The 27,987-nt window shown below is 31.4% G+C and overlaps 1 protein-coding gene and 1 pseudogene across 1 annotated transcript; both read left to right on the plus strand.

The window, feature by feature from the left end:
- The first annotated feature begins 3,049 nt into the window (after window positions 1-3,049).
- Window positions 3,050-4,717, plus strand: LOC129298394 (E3 ubiquitin-protein ligase RSL1-like; annotated as a pseudogene).
- Window positions 4,718-14,608: 9,891 nt separating this feature from the next.
- Window positions 14,609-17,778, plus strand: LOC129298395 (subtilisin-like protease SBT1.5). Its single transcript, XM_054936799.1, is given in 2 exon segments — window positions 14,609-16,320; window positions 16,323-17,778. Coding segments are annotated over 2 exon segments (2,352 nt in total). The 5' UTR covers window positions 14,609-14,852; the 3' UTR covers window positions 17,207-17,778.
- Window positions 17,779-27,987: the final 10,209 nt, after the last annotated feature.

Raw genomic sequence — 27,987 nt, forward strand, 5'->3', positions numbered from 1 at the left:
AATTGAAATAAAATTGGATTTAACAGTGGTTTTGATATGATGATGGAATTTTGCTATAATTTTAATAAAATCTAAATACTTAAAATAAGAAAAGACCAAGTGCCCTTTTTAAATTAAACAAAAATTTCATCCCCCTTAGCCCAAAAATTCCATTCCTCTCCTTCTGCATCACGTCAGCCTCCTGCTCCTCCTCATCTAATGAGCATCCTTGCCGCCATCCGTCGCTGCGCCGGCCGGACCCCCCTCCCCTTCTTCTTCTTCTCCGGCAAGGACCCCCCTCCTACAGTCTGTCGCTGCCTTCTCATGGTCACATCGTCACTGCTTTCTTCTTCTTCTCCAGCACACACCTGACTGAATAAGAAGATGAGACCCAAAAAGAAGAGAGGAGGAGAATCGATACAGATGATGATGTTTTTTGAGCAGGGTGACAATGACAACTGTTGCGCACACGTCCACTACTGCTCGGTTCTCTTCATCATCATCGTCAAACCAAGAGCGCTCACAAAGAGAGAGAGAGAGAGAGAGAGAGAGAGGGTGACGGGCACTTTATCGACGGTGAGAATGCACGAACGATGAGGAAAGAAACCATTTATCGCTAAAGGAAAGAGATGAAGGCAAGGAAGAAGAACGATGCTTCTGCATTGAGAAGGAGATGGTTCGTAGAGGAGGAAGAAGGAAATCGTGGAGGAGGGAGAAAGGGCAAACTGGAGAAAGGAAATCATGGAATCGGATTCCATGATGCATGTGATGGAATGGGATTCTGCCAAATTTTCTTGAATCCAGATTTTAAAAAATCATAATTATTGCATACCAAACACATGTTACTAGATTTCATATTCAATTCCATTTCTTTCTCTATAATTCCAAGCTTACTACCAAACGGGACGTAAGTAGTTAGAGATGACATGTTTTAAAGATTGAAGGGAATACTATACATAAAAGGTACACATTGGAAAAGGATTGACAAAGATGACGCGAATCTTTAATGAGTGAGGTCCATAACTCCATAACCAAAACTTGCAATAAATTATAGGGATAACGATTTGGGGATCAGAGAATTAAGCTACTCTCTTCAATAAGGCACTTTGAGTTAAATTTTAGTATTTATGCAATTTTAATTTTAAGTAATTTAATAATTTGAAATGAGACGGGCTAGGAATGTGAGAGACGGGTGTGGGATGACAATCATGACCTTGTGAGATGCAAAAAGTGGGGAAAGTATGTGGACATGGCATTAAACATTGATAAGGTGGGCTATACCCACAAGATATTTTTACATCTGCCTTATTGTTTCCACCACTTTTATTTATTTCCCCAATAATTAATGAGGATTGGAATTTAATAGAATTATGGAAGAATTTATTTCTCATAATATTATAAATAAATTTAAATTTTGTTAAAATAAATGTTTGTATTTTTATACTCGATTATGGCTCGTAGATTATTATTTTCAATAAAAAAATTATTCTTCAAATGAGCACACCCGTTACATGTATAGGCAAGGTGCGAGTGGGATACCCTTATTATATAATTATATATATATATATAAAGGGGAAAAAGTCACGTGAATTTCTTTATATTATTTCTGTCCTATTTTAGTAAATTTCGCGGTTCAATGTCACGCAGGACCCTTCTAAATATCTAACCTTATCCATTGTATTGTGCTTCCAGCCTTCTTCCATCCATGAATGAACTCCATTTCATAAGAATGTTGACAAAAATTTACATGCCCCTCATATAGTATTGTAAGATACTTTTAAAATTACCATGTTAAAATTACAAAAAAAAATCAGTCTTCTAAGATATAATTATTTTTTAAAAACATATATTTTAAATTCTTGCACTTTTTTTAACATGTTAATTCCTATACTTTCATTTTTTGGTGTACTAAGTCCCTAAATAAACAAATTATAAGGATTTTAAATGAATGTAAAATATCAAAAAATAAAAATGTAGGGATCCAAAATGTAAAAAAAAAAAACACTATAAGAAACCCATAACAAAACACAAGTAAAGTACAAGAATCAAAAAATATGTTTTCCCTTATTTTTACCTTTTTTTTTATCTATATATATATATAATATGATTTAAGAATTTCATTTTAGAATATTCACATCTATATATTAATGCATGTTGTTTATATAAATTACAAGGAGCAACGCTTGACTCCTCTTCTTGCTCTCTCTATTATTTATTAGTATATTATTTTTAGCAGAGTGGTCATACTCATAAAAGCACGGGGACGGTCGGAAAATGGGCCGGATTTAAATCAAGCCCAATTATTCTTGGGCTTCCCTAAAATTGGCCGCCATGGTGAGACCACTTTCCAACAGAGATACCCTTATCACAAGTTTTTGAATATTACAGATACAGAGAACCATATTTTTTTAGATAACAATTTAAGTTTTCAACATCAAATTTATTTCATAGCACAATTTAAAGGATTATCAAAAAAAAATTAACGCCGGAAGATGCTAATGGCTAAGTTCATTTTAAAACTAAAACTTCAATTTTTTATAGTTATTGATTGATTGATTGATGATTAATATGAATGTAGTGCCCATGTTTAGAACTTGATCATGTGTCAAATATGATTACTTATAAGGGGAATACGCATGTACCTAATAAAAAATCAAAGAATGTTAAATGATGAAAAAGAAATATTTTTTTGGGCAGCAAATGAAAAGGAAATTGTTCACTCTCTTCAATTCCTATTATAAGACTTTTTAACCATCTCAATGGAATCAATAAGAAAGGATTAAGTCATTACCTTTATCTAAATAAATAAATTTTCAATTTTACCCATTTTTAATAAAAAAATTTTAAATTTGCATTATCTTCTCTCTCATAGTTAATGAGCTTAAATAAGAATGATATTGAAAAAATGTAACTATTACCCCCATCAAATTCTCTATATCAAGGACAATCAATCTCTTCTAGAAAATAACTGTAGTGAGAATCAGAGAGAGCCACTCAACACTTAAAACCAAACTCTATATATAAAACCTATAAGTTTGTACATATAAGTAGTACTCCCTTGGTCCGTATAATGAGGTATTTTTAAATTGAATTATACTATTAATAAAAGTTTATTATTTAAATGAAATCCCATTAAATCATTGTAAACTTTCACCTAATAATGTGAATTAATATCATGACGATAATGAGTAAATTAAAGCTCACATTAATATTTCTAGTTCTTTTCATTTTTTTAAACAATAATAAATTATTTAATTATTTAAAAATATTATAACACCTTTTATATAAGGGATAAAATAGCTTTTAACAAATACTTTATATATAAAGATGGAGGCGGTACGCTTGAGGACTATATAATTAAAATATCATCAGTCCGATCATGCATTTCAAGTGGGAAGTAATAACATAGAGGTGCTTTATAATGCTCAATGAACGATACCAACGGTCTTCAATATGACGGCTGAGGAAATGAGACGACAGAGTGGATAACCTTTCAATCTCCAGTGATTATCGCGTACCACTTGTGTGCAAATCCAAACGCCAACGAATTGGCCAAGCATTTATCTCTAATCTCTTTCAATCCCCAAATGTCGATTCGTGCATTCCTTTCTATGTTGCCATTGCCACTTCGTATAAAATAACCTGTGGAAATAAGACTTGTCACAAATGAAAGAGCCTCGGGGAAATAGGAGGGGTTCTCTACCAGTAAGACATATATAGGTAATATGTAGATATACATATAGCAAAATAACATGCAGGGAGAATCGTCTGGTTTCTTCTGCCACTGATCTCTTCGTTGATGAATTCTACTTCTCAGCTCTTTTCGATGAACAAGACACCTTCCCACTCCCCATTGAGAAATATATGCAGAGCAGATACAGCCACAAGAAGCCCTCATGTCCTCCGTTATCAGTCCAGGACATTCACATACGATGAGGATGACCACATTAAGGTTAATAATATCCCAGGGTCGTCTTCCGGAAAGGGCAAGAAGAAGCTAGAGACTGGTGAATCTTCTGGAAGCTCCAGCATCATGAGCTTCTGTCAGATTTGCATGGAAGATAAACCCACGGAAAACATGTTCGGAGACAACAAAAGCTGCGCACAATGCTCTATCCTACGTGGCGTCCAAGGTTCAAGAGACATATCAATGGTGAAATGCCCTGATCCGAAATGCAGAGGCGTCCGTAGAGCCTCTCTTCTGCAGATCCATAATCCCGGGGGAGTTTATTCGAGAGGTGGGAAAACGCACTTTGCGAGAACCTGATTCTGGGGTCCCAGAAATTTTACTGTCCCTTCAAGGATTGCTCGGCCATGTTGGTGGACGACGGGGACGAAGTGGTGACATCCTCGGAGTGTCCAAACTGCAGGAGGCTATTCTGTGCTCAGTGCAAGGTGTCGTGGCACGCGGGGATGGACTGCACAGAGTTTCAGAGGTAGAAAAGCGGATCGGATACATTACGATGATCTGTTGCTGAAGGAACTCGCCTGGAACAAGAAATGGAGGAGATGCCCTCGATGCAGATTTTCGTGGAAAAGATTGACGGATGCTCTCATGTTTCCTGCAGGTTTGAATCTCTCAGTCTGAACGGTGAACATACATATCCATAACATATTGTTACATGCATACATACAAATATATCTAAATGTATGTGATATGATTTCTTGCAGGTGGGGTAATCAATTCTGTCATGGGTGCGGATCTGACTTGAATCAGCATCATGGGTGTCGTTTTTAGGGTTACGCTAACAATAACATGTGACGGTGTGATTCCCTATGCGAAATATTTTGACTGAGGCGCCAAGCAAATTGTGATCTCATGTTTTGAAATCATTGCAGTTTACTGGACAAAATATGCAGGCTTTGAAATCATTTAATTCTGTTTATATCTGGTCTGATCAAACACTGTACGGACGAGCTAATTCCGATTAATGAAAAGTCTGGCTCTGGACATATGCGAATTTCTCTCATTGATCCCAGGTACAGACGTTGTACGGATGATGATGATGAGTTTTTCTAGTAGACCTTTGGGCTATGTTAAACAATGGGCCGCATTTTAAAAGTGATGTCAATGATACTGTTTTATTATCAAATAAAAGGGAGCTTGAGCCCGTCTTAGATAAGCCCAGATCAGAACTTGAGGAAGTCTTCATTTTAGCTGAGCTCTGACGGTCCAAAAATAATTATATGATGTCCTAAAAAATTATTAAATTTTTCCAACTAAAACTTTAAAAAATTTTAAAAGATTTAAATTATAGTAAGACTTGACAATAGGTTAAATATTGGATATTAGAAGCATGAACTTTTCCTAACAAAAAGTTTACCCAAAAATATGAAATCTAATTTTAAATCGCAATGAAGTTATGTTATTAGTTTCATATATATATATATATATATTTAAATTTAGTCACACATTAAGACGTTAATCATGATGACGAGGACTTATTTGGTGAAGAGGACCAAGCTTTGAAAGTGCATTGTGGCTTGCAATTGAGTTTCAAGAATCCGAAGGTGGTTTGCAAGAATATGTTGATTGTAATGCACTTTCAAAGCTTGGTCCTTTCTTTTAAATGAGTTTGTTAGGAGAAATTAATTCGAGTCTTTTGGAAAGTAATTGTTGTGTGTGTGTGTGTGTGAGGATTTGTTTTAATTAGGAACACTTTTCACATTAATCATTGCGATTCATCATCTCTTAAAATGGATGTAATCATGCCAATATTCAAGGACAAAATTATTCCATGCATGGGATGGAAAGTGCCAGCATGGTTAAACCATTAAAATTTCAATTTTGAATATTAATTTCTTAATTTTTTTAATTTAAGCTTTAAAACACGGCTTGAAATTTAATCAACACTTGAGGCATCGTTATTTTTTACATGGTTCCAATTATATCAAAGTACTTAATACCAAAACACTATAATTAATTCAATTGAAGTATGTATACCGACTAACTTCAAGCTAACTACTCTAGTCACTCCTAGTCATTGGATCATATTTTATTTCAAATAAATAAGTTATTTTAACAATTACTATGTTGTATTTGATCTCTAATACTAAATCAGGTTTAAGTATTGTCGAGGCCAAATAAGATACCACTTTCCTAGTATAATTTTATTTTCCACATTAAAATTCACGATTTAATTATGAAAATCAAATAAATATTAAAAAATATATTCCAATTTAATATAGCTATAGTTTTTAAAATTTTACCCATAACTGTCAATCTACTCCTCCTTCCTTATAAAGGGAGATATGTATCCATCAATATATGGGGTTACTTCTTTCATTGAAGGAGGTAATGTTGTTGCTAGGATACAATCAATATAACTATAGTTAATAAACAATTAAACAAGCGTTTTAAGTGTATATAAACAATTCATGCCGCGAACTCTAAACGTCTTCTCTCAAAGTATAACTTTTGCATAAAAATAAAATAATTAAAAATAGTAGTAATAATAAAAGGTTGTGGGATCGTGTGTGGTTGAATGGGTAATTGGCAAAGGTAAGTAAAAGGTGAGGAGGCAATAATTTGAGGGGAGGCAATAAACAACAAAACGAAAGATTGTTTGACATAGAAACTTCTTGATCCGATTTCTAGCTGCTTGCTTTGTCTGTTTCTAATTAAAATATAGCATTGCCGTGTGGCGATTATATCTGTAATAAGATTTAAATCGTTAAATTTAAGTCAGCAATTCAATTTTACATTTTATAATAATGATTTTAAGTGCGGTTAAATAAATGCATTAGCTTATATCTTATCAGTTATTAATTTACAAAAAAAATAAAATATAAAAAAAATATATAATCTAAATTAAAATTTAAAATGTGGCTGAACTCATCCAGAACCACTTATATATACTTTGTTGATAAACGTGTATGAATTAATTAAAGCTTGGCTTTGATGATGAACGTTCTAACCTTAGGAAGCAGACCTCCTCGTTCGGGGATAAGATCAAGCCCTAAAAGAGAAAATTAAAAGGGCTTTTCTTGGATTAAAAATCAAACTTGCTAGCATATACTCAACCTTCAAGCTCCTTCTTCGTCTTCTTCTTTTAAAAGCTAATAATAACTTCACTGCTAATAATTGCATTTGCACAGCCATTGAAACCCCACATGTGGGCTCCAATTTAGCTACTACTATTTCTGCTTCATTTCCTTCTTTTTTTGGCCCCTCTCACTCTCCTTCTTAACATCATCATGGGCTCCAGCCTCAGTTCTTATGCCATTATTAATAGGGATAATATCAGTTGATGATCCAGAGAAATTTTATGAAAAGAAGATAATAAAATTTCTTTAAAATATATAAATGATAATTTGGGTCCTTTAAATGTTATAATTTTCTTTAAATGTGAGGAATATTAATAAATTTATATAAAATTATCAACTAGATCCTTGTTAAAATAAAAATGATTCATAACTTTTTGGTCTTATATGTCACAATTTTTTTCTTAAGAATACTGACATTTTGTTTGTGTTACTAATTTAAGAAGAAGTTGTGAATATAAGAAAAAAAAATGTGAATGAGTTTAAGAAGAAAAGTTGCGATATATAAAAAAAAGTTGTGAATTATTAATTTTTAAAAAAGGGATTGTGATAATTTAATACGATTTATAATGATAGAAAAGTCCCTAAAGACTTTAGGAGATATTAACATTTCAAAAGAAAGACCAGATTATTATATATGTTTAAAAAATTTGTATTATCAAGTTTTTTTTTATTTTATATCAATTCAAAGCCCTAAATTTTTGGCATATCACTGTAGTCCGTGGTACTCATTGAGAAATGAGTTTTGTATGAAAAAGAGATTAATTACCTCTAAAATTTAAAATAATAACTCACTCGAGTTTTGATAACAACAATCTAAAAATATTGGACAAGTGTGTAATCTTGCAAACAAGTATTCATTCCGGATCTCAAAAATAACCCATTCATAATTAACAATAAATGAATGAGTTAGAAAAGCTTATAAGATAGGTGAATTAAATGATAAGTGTTAGTCCCATGTAAAAAATATCCATTTGGAGTTTTAACAACACAACTAAACTTTGCTTTCCTGTTTAGCTGTTTCTCTTGCATTAAGAGGGATAATTTGGTTTTTTTTAATTTTCCATAAAAGCTTATTTTCAAGTAAACCGAAGAGATACAATCCAATATCAAAATCTTGATATTTTCAGCTAATAATAACTTTCTTCAGGAGTTCTTAGCTGTTATTTTTCCTTGCAAAAATATGTGTATGCCCCTCGTTTTAAATGTTCTCCCCTAGTCCCTCTAACTACCTTTTACACAACTTATTTTTAAAAGAGTATAAGCACAATAAATCATTAATTTATTTTTTCCAATTTTACTCAATGTGTAATTTTTTATAATTTAATGAAAAACATAACTTAGATCCCATATATTTTGTTCACATTTTGCTAATAATCTCTATACTTTTTTTAATATTTTTTTATCTTTATACTTTTGTTTTCATTTTTTAGGTCCCTTCAAGGTCCTATACTTTGTTCAATATGGAACCTAAAATAATGACAAATAAAAAAAGAAAAGACCAAAAATACTGAAGAAAATATAGGAGTCAATAACAAATGCGAGTAAAGTATAGAGACGTAAAATTATATTTTTTTAATTTAATTATATCTCATTTATTATGGTGATTGTAATTACAAATGACTTTTACATAAGAAAGGAGGAAGTGAGTTTTTTCCCCCTACTCTCTCCCTGTTCCAGTTTATAATGTAAAGAAAGATTAGAGTTTAAAAACAGTAAAAAATAGGGGAAAGTTTAACATATAAATTCCATATAAAGAAATTTATTACCAAAGATCCCATAAAATTCACAAAATAATCATTTTTCAGTTATCAATATCCTTATTCAAGTTGTAAATACACAAGATTTAGGATTTAGGGGTATTTTTTGTGAATTTTATATAAAAATTTTTAATAATAAATTCTCTTTCATAAGAGTTAGATGTATTTTTTTTTTTTTTAAAAAGTAGTGTAGAAAGCCTCAGTATGCCAGTGAAATTTAGAAAGTGGAGTCTAAAACACAAGGAAAACTTGTCAAAACACGGGTGGTCATAAAAATGTAGAAGAACAAATTAATTAAAGTCAAGTACAGAAAATTGATGTAACTAAGATTGCGAGTTTTTAGTATTGATGTTACATTGAGGGATGAACAAGTTGTTCAATCAGAGGTGGCTTTGTTTTCCCTGTGGACAGCAACAAGGGATGAGAGAAATTAAAGTTGGATTTTGGCGGGTCCAAGTGCTGGAAATGGGACATCAATAACTGTGAAATCACAAGTTTGTTTGGATTGTGTGTGCGCAAGCAGGTCCCCTATACTATTTCAAGAGCCGTGAGAGGGACACATACACTACAGTAAAACGATGGATGGAGGAATTTATCACTACTGCCATTAGGACTTAAAAATATCTGATACATTCCCTCATGTAATTCTAAATGAAAACATTAAAATATAAGGGGAATGATACATTTTTTAAAATGAGGAGTGAGATTGAGGTAGGTATTGTAATTATTCTTAAAAAAACAAAAAATAAATGGACCTACAGTTCAGTTGTGAGCAGAGTGATGGAGTGATGAATTGTGTGGGAATGAGGGGCCTTGCAATATAACACACAATGGCCAATGCAAGAAGTAGGAAGCTACCTAATTAGCAGCCATGCACGCCTTTGGTTTCACACTTTTACTGCTCACTGTGGACCAACCCTCTCCGTTTTTTACTCTTGCTTTTTTTCGTTTACTTACTCTCGTTTATTACTGTTTAATTGGTAAAAAAAATTTTAAAAAAAAACATGACAATAAAATTCTATAAAATATAAAAATAATAATTTAAGTTTTAAAATGGTTATATTTTCTTAATTTTTAAATACTTTTTTATTATTAATAAATTTATATAAATTATTAAATATTTTTATTGAAATAAATAATTTATAAGTTTATTTAAATATTCATAATTTTTTCTTCTTATATTAACAATAATACAATAGCAAATCATTTATTTTTAATAAGGATAATTTAATAATTTAAATAAATTTATTAATGACAGAAAAGTTCATAGAGGTTTCAAAGATATTATGACATTTTGGAGAGATTAAATTATTATTTATATATTTTAAAAGAATTTTATTGTCATTTTTTTATAAAAAACTCATTTTTAATAATTAGTTAATTATTTTTAAATTAATATTATCTTTGTTTCTAAATATACTTTATATATCTGTTATTATTTAATAAAATGTCTCATTTAAAATATAATAATTAATTGATTTATTTATTAGAAAATTTTAAGAAATTCATTAAATACACATTGAAAAACTATGTTTATGGGAGCAAATAAAAACGCAGCTTGTTTGTGAGCTTTTATATACTCCATTCATCCTACTTTTTTGTATTAATGGTTTTTAATATATTTTCTTGAATTGATAAAAAACTTTAAAAATTTTAACTTTATTTCATTTTAATCGTAAATAATTAATAAAAGGTAAAAACATCATAATAAAAAAATTAATGATAGTGTCTTTCTTCCTCCGTAAAAAATATAAAACATTTTTTGAGTAAGATATTTTGATCTTTCAAGGTACAATTAATGAATTTTTTACAAAAATACTTTTAATTAGGGTTGTAATTAATAAAATTTTATAATTGAGATGCCTTGTTAATAACAATAAATATAAAAAGAATATGTAATTTTAAAGTCAATAATTAATAATTTGAGATGTAATTTAGTTAAAAATAACTTATATATTAAACTAAAAGAATATAAATTTTATTTTTAAAATAGAAGGAATGAAATAGTGCTCCGCGCGTTTGTATGTGTAAGTATTGCTATAAATTTATTTCATCCTTTGAATATAAAAGATGTGATAATATTTTTTAAGTAATTAAATAATTTTATTATTGTCTTAAAAAGGAGAAAGATATTATTATGTAACTTACTTACTATCATCATAATATTAATATTAATTATGATATTATTAAGAACAATATAAAATAATTAATATGCCTTGATGTGATTTGAATTAAATAATAAACTTTTTATATAAAAATGATGGAGTGTGGTGGCAACAGCATTGAAAAAGGGTTGGACAGTTGGACTTGTCCATCATCGTCGTCGTCCTATCAAACCCCACTGCCCGCACGCTCTTGCTTTGTTAATTAACACCTCCAATTGCTCCTTCACTCGCGTTAGGCCAGTCATCACGTGTCCATCTCATCTATCTATTTCTCTCTATCAATGCACTTTGATTTCATCCCACTCAGGCACTCCCAAGGGCAGCAAAAAAGATTCACGGCACGTATTGTTCCATAAAACCCAAACTAGCTAGTTTCCAAGCTTGAAGCAATACCAATGGACTAATCATTTACATTTTGATACCACACTTCTCCATTGCTCATTAGTTACATTGCATGTGAGCCATCCCCAGGGTTAATAATCTATGGCATCTTTTTCATGCCCCCCTAATTCATCATCCATCCATCTGTCTCCCAGCAAGCACAGCTATTTTGGCCGATTGTCTATCATCATTAATTATTAATTATTAAATCCATCCATTAGCCTTTATAGGATATGATGGGAACATTAAGAGTGGAACGGTGTCAAATTGTAGCCTCTATCTATATAAATTTTCATTTCTCTTTGATCAAATCTTCATTTTTTATGGAGAGAATGACAAATAGATTTTAAAACGATCAATTAATTTAAGTTAAGTCTCAAGTGTTAAACTTAATAAATTTGTAACTCAATCTCTTAATTTTACAACTATGTTATAATAAATTTGTAACTTATTTTTTAAATTTTAATATGGTTGAAAAATAAAAAAATTATTTTTTTGTTAAAATTTAAAATATAAGTTATAAATTCATTACAACAAAATATTAAAATTAAGATATTAAGTTGTAAATTCTTAAAATTTAACACTTGAGATCTAATTTAAATTAATTAATTTTTTTAAAACCTCTCTATCGTTCTCCCTTTTTAATGTAAATCATGCATTTTTATCTCTATTTTATTGGAAAAAAAAATCAATTAGTTCTTATTTCCTATAAATTGTTTGTGTCTTAGTTTTAGTCTTCGTAATTTTATGTTGTTGTTTACATTCCTTTTAGTTTAATATATTTATAATGTTAGTCTTTATAATTTTAAAAATATGAGGGATCATGGGCTTTTTTACCAACATACTGCAAACAGTAAGAAAAATTATTGAAATGCTGCACTGTGAAAAATATTTACCCAAATATTGTGCTAAAAATCATTCATATCAAAAATGAGTGTGTTGTTATGAAGAAATCGTTTAGACTAAGAATGATTTTATAATAAAAAATTATTTTTTTATTCAATAAATGTGAAATCAGTCACTCAACTTTTTTAATGATGTTAATTTTATTCACCATAGACTGTAAGAATCTTTGCCTTCCCTTTTTACTTTACTTTTCCTGCGTGATTCATTTAAGCATGAGATAGATGATCACTTATTATTGTTAATACTCCTCCGGCCTTTGAGTTTGATAGAATATCTAAGTACATGCAATGGTATTAAATATAGAGAGAATTATATTGAAGTTCTACGCAAGAAAATTAATTACTGTAGAATCCATTGACAACTGAACTAAACTACATTGACAATTGTCAATGGACCTTACAGTAATTAATTTTCTTGTGTGGAACTTATTTGTAATTCTCCCTTAAATATATACCCAATAATGAATCTAATGTATTAATAGTAATAGTAGGTATGTCGTAAGTTTTTTTACTTTCTTCCACTAGTGCCATCTTTTTTCTTTATAAAAAATTTGTTATAATGTAGTAATATCTTATTGTTTATTTTAGGCTGACATAATAGAGAATTTGTACTAGCTAATGATTAATTCTCATTCAAAATGCTCTCATCACATTCATTATTGAGATAGGGTTGCTCACGACCAATGCAACATTTTACTTGTAATGAGAGAACAACAATTTAATAGAAACCCTTACTATGCTTTGCTAAGAGTTGAGTTGTCTCATCTACAAATTCCTCGAGATAGACTGAGCAAATAATGTGGTAGTTATTTATCTGCCCAACCACCAATCGAAAATAAAAATGTAAGAAAATAAGAGCCTTAAAATTTTAATTAATCTCATTACATGCTAACCTATTATTATCATCACCCCTTTCACCTATTCTAATCTTATTCAATTTGAGCCTTATTACGTATCACCCTTATTATCATCACTTTTCAACTCACCCACTCCTATTCAATGGCACTAGTGGGAGAAGGTAAAAAACTCATCACATGCGTAGTATTACTACTAATATGTTGGATCCATTGTTAGATATATTTTCAATATCATTACAGGTACTCAAATGTTCTAGCAAACTCTTCGAGTGATGAAGGAGCATTAATAATAATAAGTAATCATCTATCTCATGTTTAAATGAATCAAAAAAGCAAAGCAAAAAAGAAAAAGAGATATTCTTACAATGAATAAAATGTCATGTCAATAAAAAAGGTATTACTTTTCATTTATTAAAAAAATTCATTATGAAATCGTTCTTGGTTTGAATAATTTTTTCATGCCTACAAACTTATTTTGGGTATAAATAATTTTTGATGTAATATTTGAGTAAATATTTTTTACGGTGCAGCATTTTAATAATTTTTTTTATTGTTTGGAGTATATTGATAAAAAATCAGGATTATATTAATTTTATTGACCTATACTTATTTTGACTCATGGAAATGATTTGATCATGTCTAATTAAAAAATAAAGGGGATTTTTTTTAATATCAGGCTTAAACAAAAAGTAGGAAATGAATGTAAATGCGAGAAACATGCTTATTCATAAATCTCAAATACCAAAAGAGACAAATATAAGGACTGATGTCAGAGACATACTTCTTTCATTTAAAAATATAAAATATTTTAATTAAATCTTACTTTTTAATAAATAATTATTTATTTTTAAATTAATCCTATTTTTTTATTATTATCTCTATCTAATAAGGTATTTAATCTTAAAATAAATATAAAGTGATTTATTTAACAAGAGTATCTTTTAAAAAAAGTAATGATTACACTTTAAAAAATTAAAAATATCTTACATTTTTTAATATCAAACTCTTTAAAAAATGTCATATATTTTTAAATGGAAGGAGTATAAACTAAATGGATTAAAAATAATAAAAAAAGATTATAAATATTAAAACAAACAAAATCAAAATATAGCAAACTAGTTGTATTTTCCTCTAAGTTTTATTATGTCATTTCTAACCAATATTATGTTATTAATTTAATTTTTTAATTGCTAAATCATATCATATTCTCATTGTCGATGATGAAAAAAATGATTAATTTTTCTTGGTGGAAAGCAATGCTGCCGACATTGATGAAATATATAATCTGGAGAGAAGGAGCTACAAAGGAAATGGGCTGCTGTATCACAAAAATGCTGACGGCAGTCAGCAGATCACAGACACCAGGCAGTAATATAAAAGCGGGTGAGGATACAAATGGTAATTCTCGGTTCATTTTTTACTTTTTGAGAAAACACATTAGATTTGATGATCAAGATATACTGTTGGATGCCAATTTTAAAATATAGGAAAGTGACCTGAAAATATTCAAAATCACGACCGCTTCCCAACATAATTCCCCATCATCTTCCTCTCACTACTCTGCTACTACCTCCGCCTCTCTGCTCTCTGTCTCTCTCTCTCCCTCCCTCCTGCATTCACAGCACAGGACCTCCATTATCTACCTCTTCCTGTCACCACACACACTCACCCACATCCTTCTCCCTGCCCCTCTCCTTCCTTTAAATCTTGTCCTCGCACACCCCAACACACCAAACGTCCCTCTCTTTATCTTCTTCTTCAATGGCGCCATCCTTCTCCTTCTTTCTCCCATTTTTCTTAGCCTTAGTATCCCTACTACTAGTATTTGCTTCTGCTTCTTCCGATTCTGAAACGAAAACCTTCATTGTTCAGGTCCTGCATGATGCTAAGCCTTCCATTTTCCCTACTCACAGACACTGGTACGAGTCCTCCCTCGCTTCCATCTCTGCCCACAGTTCGTCTTCTGATCAGACGAGTGGCATTCTCCACACTTACGAAACGGTGTTTCACGGTTTCTCTGCAAAGCTTTCACCTTTAGAGGTTCAGAAGCTTCAATCCCTCTCCCACATAGTCGCCGTCATACCCGAGCAGGTTCGCCATGTGCAGACCACGCGTTCCCCTCAGTTCTTGGGGCTCAAGACGCCCGACAATGCTGGTTTGCTCAAGGAGACCGATTCTGGGTCGGATCTTGTAATCGGTGTCATCGACACTGGTATTTGGCCCGAGAGGCAGAGCTTCAATGATCGCGACCTGGGCCCTGTTCCCCCAAAGTGGAAGGGGCAGTGCGTCGCCGGGAAAGACTTTCCTGCGAGCTCTTGTAATCGGAAGCTGATCGGAGCTCGGTACTTCAGTAACGGGTATGAAGCTACCAACGGGAAGATGAACGAGTCGTCGGAGTATCGTTCGCCGAGAGACTCTGATGGTCACGGGACTCACACAGCTTCGATTGCCGCCGGGAGGTACGTTTTCCCAGCGTCGACACTCGGCTATGCTAAGGGAATGGCGGCCGGAATGGCTCCGAAGGCTCGACTTGCCATCTACAAAGTCTGCTGGGCAGGTGGTTGTTATGATTCCGACATCCTCGCCGCATTTGACGCCGCCGTTGCCGATGGTGTCGACGTGGCCTCCCTCAGCGTCGGAGGCGTAGTTGTACCATACTTCCTTGACGTCATTGCCATTGGCGCATTCGGAGCCTCCAGCGCTGGTGTTTTCGTCTCTGCCTCAGCCGGCAACGGTGGCCCGGGCGGCCTCACCGTCACCAATGTCGCCCCATGGGTCACGACAGTCGGCGCCGGAACCATAGACAGAAGCTTCCCTGCCGACGTTAAGCTCGGAAACGGGAAAATCATCCCCGGGGCCAGCATATATGGAGGACCGGGTCTAACTCCCGGTCGGATGTACCCTATTGTGTATGCCGGTTCAGAAGGAGGCAGCGATGGTTATTCCTCTTCACTCTGCTTGGAAGGCTCATTGGATCCGAACTTTGTAAAGAACAAAATCGTTGTATGTGACAGAGGCATCAATTCGAGAGCTGCAAAAGGAGAAGTAGTGAAAAAGGCTGGAGGAATTGGGATGATCTTAGCCAACGGGGTGTTCGACGGCGAAGGACTAGTCGCCGACTGCCATGTGCTGCCCGCCACCGCCGTTGGTGCCACCGGAGGTGACGAGATACGAAAATACATCTCAGAATCGTCAAAATCCCATTCACTTCCCACAGCAACAATCGAATTCAAGGAACAAAACTGGGAATCAGAGCACCTGTGGTGGCATCATTTTCAGCTAGAGGACCTAATCCAGAATCTCCTGAGATTCTAAAGCCAGACGTTATAGCTCCAGGGTTGAACATACTTGCAGCTTGGCCTGATAAAGTAGGACCTTCTGGGGTTCCTTCAGATACTCGCAGGACTGAATTCAACATTCTTTCAGGTACATCAATGGCTTGCCCACATGTTTCTGGTTTAGCTGCTTTGTTAAAAGCGGCGCACTCAGATTGGAGTCCTGCTGCTATAAGATCAGCCCTTATGACCACTGCTTATACAGTTGACAACAGAGGAAACACAATGCTTGACGAATCTACTGGTAATGTTTCCTCAGTATTTGATTATGGGTCTGGCCATATCCATCCAGAGAAAGCCATGAACCCTGGTTTGATCTATGACATCAACACATATGACTATGTGGATTTCTTGTGCAACTCGAATTACACCACACAAAATATTCGAGTGATTACCAGAAAAGGAGCAGACTGTGGCGGGGCTAAAAGAGCAGGACATGCTGGGAATCTGAATTACCCTTCATTTTCTGCAGTGTTTCAGCAATATGGGAAGCATAAGATGTCGACACACTTTATCAGAACTGTGACCAATGTTGGGGATGCAAATTCTGTGTATAAAGCCACTGTGAGACCTCCCAGAGGGATGGTGGTCTCAGTGGAGCCTGACACTCTCTCTTTCAGGAGGGCAGGTCAGAAATTGAATTTCCTTCTTAGGGTTCAAGCGAGGGCTGTGAAGCTTTCCCCTGGAAGTTCATCTGTGAAGAGTGGGCATCTGGTTTGGTCTGATGGGAAGCACACTGTCACAAGTCCTCTGGTTGTGACAATGCAACAGCCTCTGTGAAGTATTATTCCACCGTACTTCAAAAGACAGAGTGGTGTCCTGTTTTATGTCTTCATAATCATAATCCCTGAGGTTTTGTTTTGCATGTAGAAATTTTTGGGATCCTTTTTTCTGGTTAATAATTTCTATCTTAGAAATGTTATAACTAGCCATGTATAATAGAGAGTGTGTTTGTCAAGGTTTTCCATTGTGAGAGGCGTCATGATGTAATAGTATTATCCTTCTTTGTAACATTAAGAATCAAGTATCGTGGGAATCACACTGGCACTTAACCTTGGTTGTGAAGAACTGGTATTTCAGTTTTTTCCTGGTTGAAGCAAAATCTAAAGATTGAGAAATTTTGACATTTTTGGCGTTCATAGTTGAAGTGATATGTGGAAGAGAACATTATGGTTATGATTTTCAAGGTTTTGCAGAATTAAGAATTTAAGAATGGCGTGTGAAATAGAAGCAGTGTTGAGAAATGAGAAGAAGACAAGGATGGTGATGGAAAGATGATGTTATCTGTGGTGCATGAGAATTTCTGTTGGATTTTGAGACTTTTATTTATTATTTAGTCAAAGATTTGGTAAGCGCATGTGCCTAGAGATGATGATGTTTCTTGCCATTCTTCGATTTTTTTTCCAAGTGAACTTGAATTTTATATTTATACAATTAACAAATATTGCATCAGGGAGGAGACACCATGATAATGACAAACAGGACGACGAAAATTACTTACACGAGAGACCAGACCCGTTAGTTTTTTGGAAAAGAAATCTAGTAATTTTTTTTGAATCATATAATCTCAACAGTTAAGGCTGTTGATAGAGTATGTGGGATTTATTATTAGATTATACTATATACAAAAAGTCAAAAACTACATGCTTTGCCATTGTTGAGTTCAAAGTAAAATTGAGAGGTTCAGGTCAACTTCTAGTAAAGTGGTGCAGCTGCCCTGCATCAAATAAATTGGGTTCATAAAGACATGAACTATCAATAATTTACTTTTGTAAGCATTTCAAGCGTTTTTGACTTTTTTGTGAAATGCATTAATTATAGCTTTAGCTACGAACTTACGACAATCATAACTTCTAGGATCTATTATTTGATTCTTTTTTCCAAAAATTAAACGGGCCATATGCTGTATGGAATATTACTATATGAGTGATAATAAAAATTAAATTAAAGTATACATTTTTATTCTTTAACTTTATATGTCTTATTTTAATCCCTTAATATTATAAAATTTGTTTAGTTATTTAATTCTAACATTGTTAATTTTATCTCAATAAATATTTATATTAAATTTATATATATTAATAAAATATTTTTTAAATATTTAAATATTAAGTTTAATTTTTTTAAAATGACAATGATTGATACAAAAATAAATCATTTAAAACTAATAATATTAGTGTTAAAGGATTAAAAAATAATTTATAAAATTAAAAAATTAAATTAAAATTTTGTATAAAGCTATAGGATTAAAAGTATACTTATTAAAGATTTTAAAGATTTAAGATTTAAGAATGGTACAATTTTAAGTAATCTCTTTAATTTTAGTCAAAATCTCCTGAAAAGCTCTTATAAAATTTGGTAGTAATTTTAGGCTTGAAGAATATTCGTGATATTAAAGATTCATGGACTTAAATGATATTTTTATGACCTGGGACCTTAGATTCAATCCTTACCAGTGGAGAATCTCCATGAATTTTGTAGCGTTCGTTTTTAGCATGCCCCTGATTTCTTTTTTTTAATTGGTGAAACTCGGAGGGTTAAGTTGCAGCATCACCTGGGCACTGATTGTTATTGACTCCACGTGCTTCCACAACAGTGACAGTATACTATTGAGGATGAATCATCAAGAGATTCTGCAAATTTTAAATTATTATATTTTCTCAATGTTAAAAAAATGACATTTTTAAAGAAGAAATTAATGATAGTTAAATTTTTAATAATTTTTTAAAAAATTAATAATAAATATTGATTTAAATAATTATAAATTTAAAAATTTTAATTATAAATATGTTATTTAACTTATAAATATAAGAATTAGTTCATAATTTGAATTGATATTTATAACTATTTAAATTGATATTTATAATTTATTTTACATAAAATTTTATTAAAAATTTAATTGTCATTAATTTATCATTTTAAAATTGTATTGTTATTCTTCCAAATGTAAAACTGAATTATTACGTCTTTACAAGCATATCGGCTGGTGACATTGAGAATGCAAATAATTGATCAATATATGATAAAAAAATTAAAATTATTTATTATTCATTTACCGTTCACTATATACTATTAATTTGGCATTAGTGTAAAATTTAATGAACTCCCAACATTTACTGTATATTAAAATAATTTTTAAGGGTCCAAATATTATATATTTTAAAAATTAAATATATTCATATATATTAAAATTAAAAAATACAGTATATTTAAATAATGAATACTGTAAATTTTGTGTAAATTCTCAAATCACGTGGACTAGGGGGAGAAGTGAGAAGTTAAATTTATTTTACAACTTTAATTTTTTCAAAAATGATAATTCCTTTTCAAAACCACCCTTCTTAAATTTTATTGGAAAAAGTTAATTACCATTTCATTGAATGCTCAGGTCACCAGGATGGAATTAGATTTACCATGATATTAATAGAGTGAGTTATTTTTTGAAGTCCTTTGAGATGAAATAAATGGTGTATCTTTAATAATATATGACGATGTAAATTCGTCCTATCAACCTATATTATATATTTATATATTTACAGGTTAGAAGCTATGGCTATCTAAGTATCTGATTTCGAGTTTGAAACCATGTAAATGTTTGGGGGAAAAAAAAATTGAGAGAACTATTTTCAATTTATCTTGATAATGTTTCAATATAACCAGTTTGATAGCTATATAACTTATAAAGAAAGTTATAAGGAAAATCACTATTGAATCTCCCATAAAAACTGTAATTACTAAAAATTCTCATAAAATGGAAAAATCAATTTGAAATCCCGAGCGATTTTAGTGTACATAATTTTGAAAAAAATCATTCTAAGATTTTTTATAAAATTTTAATTATTAAGAGGTTTCATGGAATACGCAAACTATTCTTAAGTCCAAAACCTATTATTGTAAATGTATTTCATATTAAATTATTAAAATACTCTTGTTTTACTTTTTTTTTTTTAAGAAAAAAGCTCAGCCCCCATCACCGGTGGGCCAACCCTGAAAGCCCCAGCATTGGCAAAGAAATAGTTTTGGGAAGGGTGGCCTTGAGAAATTAGAACCTAAGATCACATGGTTAAAAAAAAAAAAATCACTAAACTATTGAAATCTTTAGTTATGTATGTATGTATGTATAAAATTGCACACATCTATATTAAACTTGGGAAAACAAGGTTAATTAAATAGAACTAATGATGTGATGTTTAAAGTAATTGTGATTTATAGTGAGCGACTTACTAATGAAAAATATGTCTATTTAGTAGTCATGTGATAGTTGTTATCCACACAGAGAATTGTGAATGAAAATATACATAATTAATAATAAATTGCGCGCATATTCTCACTGCTGGTGACGTCTGCTTGTTTTTCACCGTCATGGACTTGTGGTGGCTGCTCTCTTGCTCTTTCTTTTATCTCTGCTGATTCTTTCTCTGCGTCTCTCTCACCCTCCTCCTCTCATATCCACCATGCCATCCCTTCCCTTCCCTCCCATTTACCCTTTTTTCGTCGGTCACAATGTTCAAGAGGGGCTGGCTTGGTGCTATTTTCTCTGTACAGAATCACACTGAACTTTTTGTCCCCCCCCCCCCTCTCTAGAAGAAAATTAAAGAGACGCGAGTAAAGGAAGAGAGAAAGGGAAAGTTAAAAGGAAACAAAGCGAATCGATTTTCACTGTTATTCCTCTGGGGATTTCTCCAAGCAGGGGTCCCAAAAAAGAAGATGCGAGGGCCAATCTAGCAGTTAGGCAAGTAAAATTATTTACACTAAAGTCCCTCCACAGTCCAGAGTCCAGACTTCAGATTGATTTCTTTATTTCATGCAATTGTTGAGTAATTAGAGCTTTTCTGTGGCACTCAGTAGCGATTTTCCCAAATACTTGCCGACAAGCCTATATTAGGCCTGAGGCCGACAGTCTCACTGTGTTCACAAAATCAAAATGGAGCGTGAAGGTTGACTTAGCGAGCACGCCAAAACTTTCAACAAAAACATACTTGTGGGAAAGCGCATTCCCATAATTTTACTTGAGAAATTTTGAAGTTTTGTCAACGTCACTTTTGTCATAGGCGTTGTTGACTGCTAATTATAGCGTCTTGTAATGCAAAATATCAAAAGAAAGTAGTTTTTTTTTTTGGGTAGAAAAAAGAAAGTAGTCCTGTTGGGATGCTGCGAAGTTAACTCAGAGGCTCAGAAAACAAAAACCAAAAAGGGAAATTTAAAAGCCCAATGGGCTCGGCCCAGATATTACCTGGCCTCTCTGAGAACTTTTTCTGTTTTTAAATCAAGATGGGGAGAGAACACAAATACAAACAAGAATTAAGCAAAGTCAGGGGATTTAAATCCCATACAATCCTTCAGCACTAAGTCCCTCATAAAAGGGGGAGCCAAATCAAAAAGAGAGGAGTTTGAGATTTCAGCTTTCGCCAAAGAGTCTGCCACCATATTTTGTTAGCGTGGAACAAAATTAACAATTCCACTGCGGCTATATTTGAGAAGATTCTCAATCTCCAAGAAGACTAAGCCTCTCTCAGAACTTAATTTCATATTCCTTACCCTAAAGAGCAAGAAGAAGAAGAAGACGATCTCATGAGTGTTGCCCGTAGTTAGTTAAAAAAAAAAAAAAAAAAACCCAAGTATCCACCAAGTTAGTGTTGATTTTCAATAGCAAACCAAGCTTATGGGGTGGGATGGGTTGGGTTCACAAGCCCAACGAAACCAAACACAATCCAATTAAGAATCTATATTCATTTAAATACAAAATCTTGAGTATAAACCTGCGTAAATGTTAACCCAAAAACAAAAAAAAAGTTTTGAGGCAACTACTTTTAATTGAGCCCAACAACATTCAAATCTGACTTGGGTAAATAGCCATATAAAAAATTAAATGTCCTCATTAGTTTTCAAAATAATTAAATTTCGTGAATGTAAATTGGGTAAAAATTAATTAGCGACCATTTAATCTTGTTTTCATAATGCAACAATTCCGTGATTGTATAGGATGGTTCACAAGAAGCGTATTTTATTAAATAAAGACAATGAAAGCGTAACATGCAAATACAGTGATATGGGACTTTCAGCAAAGTTTGTGTCAATTTCTCATCTAACTTATATTGACTTTAATGTCAAAGCCATCGTTCTATAAATACTTATTGGTCATTAATAACTTGGCAACTCTCCAATTTGATTACCTTTTGATATCTTTTAGCATAGATTTATATTTGATTCAAAGATATTAATTTTCACGAGTTTTATGATAATTGCACAAATATAAGATTGCTGATCAAACAGCAATGAGCTTGAGCTTTAGGAAAATGATAATTACTTAATTCGTGAGAATAACACAGGAGTAACAAATATGAACAAAATTTACATCATTTGCTTGCACTTAATTTTTATTTATTTTTATATCTTTTCCCAGTTGTGCTTGTGTTTTGAATCCAGGACCTCCAAATTAAATTCATTGGTTTGCCTGAGGACTAACTTTTTGGCCCCGAGGCTATTTGTACCTTCGGAAACAATAAAAATATCTTTTGTTCCTAAAATTACAAGTACGCCTCTCTTATTTTAAAATTTTGCACGAAGTTATTATAAAATAACAAAATTCACACTTTTCTCTACTTAAAAAAATTACGCAGATTATTTTATTTCAAAAATATATTAAAATTTCTCTAACAAATGGGGGGGAAAAAGCATGTATAATTTCACGGGAGGGTTATAATATAGAAGAGAAGCACGCATAATTTTCTTTAAAGAAGAAGAAGAAGAGATTGATATAATCTTTTAGATGAATAATGCTCCTTCCATCTGGAATATAACAAAATTTGGGAAACTTGTTTTAGTCCAAGTTATGAGAAATAGAAATCTTTTGTCTGATATATTAATTACTTTAAATTAATTATGCTCTTCATCAAATCCTACATTCAATTAGGGACTTTTATGTGCTACATATTTAAGAAAGATTACCATCTTTATTAATTTTAGTAAAGTAAAGACGTTATTCATTTCTCACACACACGCACACAGAATTTGAAAAACAAGCTATAGATCTAGTGAGATTGCAACCCATTAAGGTATGAATCCAATGTCATAGATGGTTAAATTCTGGAATTTTGGCATCTAGTTACCCTAATCTCTAACCTAAAAGGGACAGGAAAATTAATTAAATTAGATTGAAAGTACTTAAATTACATTTAATTACGTAGCAAGCCTGGTAAGTGGTACTGTGACAGAAATTAACAATACCATCACTTTCATCGTCAACGTGTCAACTTCGTCATCATCTCTCTCGCCTCTTATTCAGCTGTCACTTAAATTTCTTTATTTGCAGAATACTCCTATGTCCATTTTAATTAACTGATTAAAATCAAAATAAGTTAGTTTAAACAATAAAGTTCTCTTAAAATTAAGGATAAAAAAGCAATTTGTCTCCTAAATAAAAGTTCAGAGGTATTTGAAATCTTCAACTTATTTTCGACACAATATTTTTCTTCAACTTTTAAAAATGATACAAGCTTATCTCTCTCATTAATTAGAGTTAACTTTGACCGTTAGTTGATAAAAAAATTATAAAAAAAGATCTAAAAAATTATAAAAGAACTAACAAAATTATCTCAGCCTTTTTTATAACTTTTAAATTTTCTATTATAATTTTTTGTCCATTTTTATATATTCGAGGAATATTTAAGGCTGGAATTTGAGACTTTTTTATTAAAGTGGATCGAACTCTTTACCGGTCGATTCAAACGCGGTTTGATACAAACGCGCGGTGGTTCGAATATGCTTTTCGGGTTCGATGTTCGATGCACGTAAGGAAAAGGACGAGAATCTATCAGACGATGGCCCCGCTACCCCTGTTTCTTGCGAACAATGATAAGAACAATACGTAGGTTAACTACAAGAACAACATGCAGGGCCCCACCATTTCTCAAACAAATCAAGCTTTGGCGGGGTTCACTCACTCGGCACGTTAATTGCTTCACTGTTGCTGATAATGGGAATCAATTAATCTCTTAATCATAATTACACTAATAGTGAAGTTTATTATATTTATTGGTCTTGGAATGGATTGGTGTGTCCAAAATATGGGGTTAAAATATATCAACTTGTCATCCGTTCCCACCATCAGTGATTATTACTCCTAACTTCAAAATTAATTTGATTCATTATTTGCTGTGCGTACAACTAACCATCGTCTTATCAACTTCGTGTTCTATATCTGGGCCGGGGTCATCATTAATTACATTTTCTTTCTTTCTTTTCTTTTATCTTTGCTTCATTTTATTGATACTGGGAATATTAAATTGTTTACTTCGTTCTTTTCGTGATTGAATTCAAAGGGGAGAAAAGAAATTAGAAACTAGATAGCTTTTAATTAATCGCCATCATATATTCATTTCTGCGTCTAAAACTCGCTCATGCTTTACTATAATGCTGTAGTTGTTAAATTAAAATACTATCTATTAGTACTAGTTTCTAGAAAAGAATTCGAGAGTCAAGAAAGAGAGATGGCTAGCTGGTGAAATGATCAGATCTCTTGATAATTTGACTATCTTGGGATACATTTTGCCAGAAATGCATCAATTTTATCCTTTTATGAATGATGAAATAGTGATTTTAAAATTAAGAAAACAAAAAAAGCATAGACAATAGTTACGTTATGTTAATTTAAAATATATTTATAAGGCATGTCATTTATAATAAGGACTGGATGAAACACACATACATATATAACATTTTTTGAAAAATTGAATGTTAAAAAATATAAAATATTTTTAATGTTTAAAGGTATGATTAATGTGTTTTTTTAAATGCCTTAATAAATAAATTATTTTATATTTATTTTTAATTTAAATGTCTTATTAAATAAGGATAATTTATAAAAATTAATGTTAATTTAAAGATAATTAATTACTTTATTTGAAAGTAAAATTTGATTAAATATACTTAAATTTTTAATGGAGAGATTACTTATCCAAAAAGTAGAGATAGCAATTGCAAGTATGAAGCCGTGGATCCAAGCTTTTGCCTCACTTGAACGTTTGGATTCTTATGAACAAGCCTAACCAATTACTACATTGGATTTGCACTCATGTCGAGTGATTTGTCTTTGCTATTTACTATCATTTGCTCTCCACCGCTAATCTTCCGACTCAATACTCTTTTAATTAATTTAAGTGGGTTTCTATAGAATATTGGGCATGGACCCATTTTGGTTTTGAATATATATATATATATATATATTAGACTTCAATTTGCAATCAGGCCCACCAAGGTAGGGCCCACTTTATGTTCTTGTCATTGGAGGGGGACAGCTATTATATGGACCTCTCATGTTGCAAATTGAGTTTTTTTTTTTAATATTTAAATCACTTCACTTTTTTTTAAAAGAAATTAAGAAGGAGGGATGACAAACAAAGTTTTCTGAAATATAAAAATAATAATTTAGTCATGTAAACTGTAATAATGATAGGGAGGTCTTCAATATTTTTTTAAAATTAAATTTTTTGTAAATGATTTTAGTGCTTCTCTATAATTAATTTTATGTGTTTAACAAATTTGATTTAAGTATTCACAACTTTAATTTAAAGAATAACTTAAAAAAATTAAAAAAATCACAACTTTTTATCAGCAATTTTTTTTAATTAGCAAAATCTAACTAATTTAATATGGTTTACAAGTTTAATATAAATATTTGTAAGTTTGATTTTATCAATAATCAAAACAATTTAAAAAATTATAACTTTCTATTAATAAAGTCTAACTAATTTTATATCATATATAAGTTTGATGTAAGTATTTATAAGTTTGATTCTATCAATGACTAAAACAATTTAACAAATTACAATTTCATAAATCGCAAAGGGATACTGCTAAAGTTATTTTACACAAAAATTTAATTTTAAAGAAATCTCTTGAAAACTCATTATTATTACATATTCTGTGGAACCAAATAGTCATTTTTTTTTAGAGAGATTTATCTATCATTCTTTCAATTAAAAAAAAACACTGATATTTTTTTCTCTAAATTATTGCTCATCAAAGCCATGGCTCTGGTTTCACATAACTTGTGCGTGGCTGAAAATCTTTAGTAGTTGGCCCAATTTTTTTTAATCATGTTTCGTTGATTGTATAATAAATATTTTATTTGTATATGTTTTTATTATGAAAAATATTAAAAGCCAAATTGGGTCTATTGTATTTGGCAACTAAATGCAAGGGCTAAATTCAGTGAAGTATTAATTAATATCAACGGCATGCGAAGTGATTAAAGAGACATCATTGAAAAAAAAAAATCGAGTACATATTTAGAGGGAAAGTTGGTCTTAACACACAGATAGTTATATATATGTTTGTATGTATATAATCATACACACGTAATCTCCTATTAAATATAATCTCTCGTATTTTTTAATTCGAGCTATCATCTTAGAGAAAATTTTAATAAATTCATGTAGCCTAAATGATGAAATATGGATTTTTTTTATTAAATATATTTTGTCAAGGGAGTGAAGCCGTGTTGGCAGTCAAATACTCAAATTTGAGAAAAAATTGATGGCGTGGCACATGATGACACGTTTATTTACTAGAAGAGGTATGAATCCGAAGGTGTATGCAAGATATTTTTTGGCCAGAAGGTGTATGAAAGATTAGAGCTGTTGAGATCCAAGTCAGATCTTGAATACATGAACCCGACATTGTCATTTAAAAGCGGTCCCCTTGATGAGGAATACAAACATCCGCTTGGGCCACTTGGTCATAAAAGGATTGATGTTCATTTTATCTTTATTTACTTTTTTAAAACTTATTTGTGTTGAAACAAACAATGAAATGTGCTAACAAAAATTGCTACTCCCTCAATTATCTCATTTAAGCAATAGATAAGGACAGGCATACAAATAAAAAAATAGTTATTTGGTAAGGAATCAAAAATGGTGTTATGTCTGAAAAAAATTGTCTTTGGGAGAATAATAATAAAATCCTAAAATTGAAAATTTATTATAATTAAGTCCTCAATAATTTTTTTTAAAAAATTATACATATTAATTCAAGAAGTTACAAACAGGAATTATAACTATAAACTAAGACTTGTATTTAAATTTTAAATTTAAATAAACTTACCTGTAGTTAAGATTATATTCTTGAATTTGTGATTATCTAAATTAATTTTTACAATTAATTTTTTAGAAAAAAAATTTAGTTAAGTCCTCAATAATTTTTTAAAAAAAATTATAAATATTAATTCAAGAAATTACAAACAGGAATTATAACTGTAAATTAAGAGTTGTATTCAAAATTTAAATTTAAATAACCTTGCTTGTAGTTAGAATTATATTCTTGAATTTGTGATTATCTAAATTAATTTTTACAATTGATTTTTTAGAAAATTTTGTAAAGACCTAACTGTCATAACTAAATTCATTACTTTGAGATTTTAACGTCATTCTTCCATCTTTCCTATTTTACCCAGCAAAATGAGTGTAGTAACAATTAGTTGGACAATAAATCTATAAGGTTGAATGGATAATCAAGAGGAGTATTTTTGTAAACATTGCGTTAAATTTTCAATGAAGCTTGTA

This window comes from Prosopis cineraria, unplaced genomic scaffold (genome assembly GCF_029017545.1).
Source record: "Prosopis cineraria cultivar Desert tree isolate PC_DT_omini unplaced genomic scaffold, ASM2901754v1 PC795, whole genome shotgun sequence".
Classification (NCBI taxonomy): domain Eukaryota; kingdom Viridiplantae; phylum Streptophyta; class Magnoliopsida; order Fabales; family Fabaceae; genus Prosopis; species Prosopis cineraria.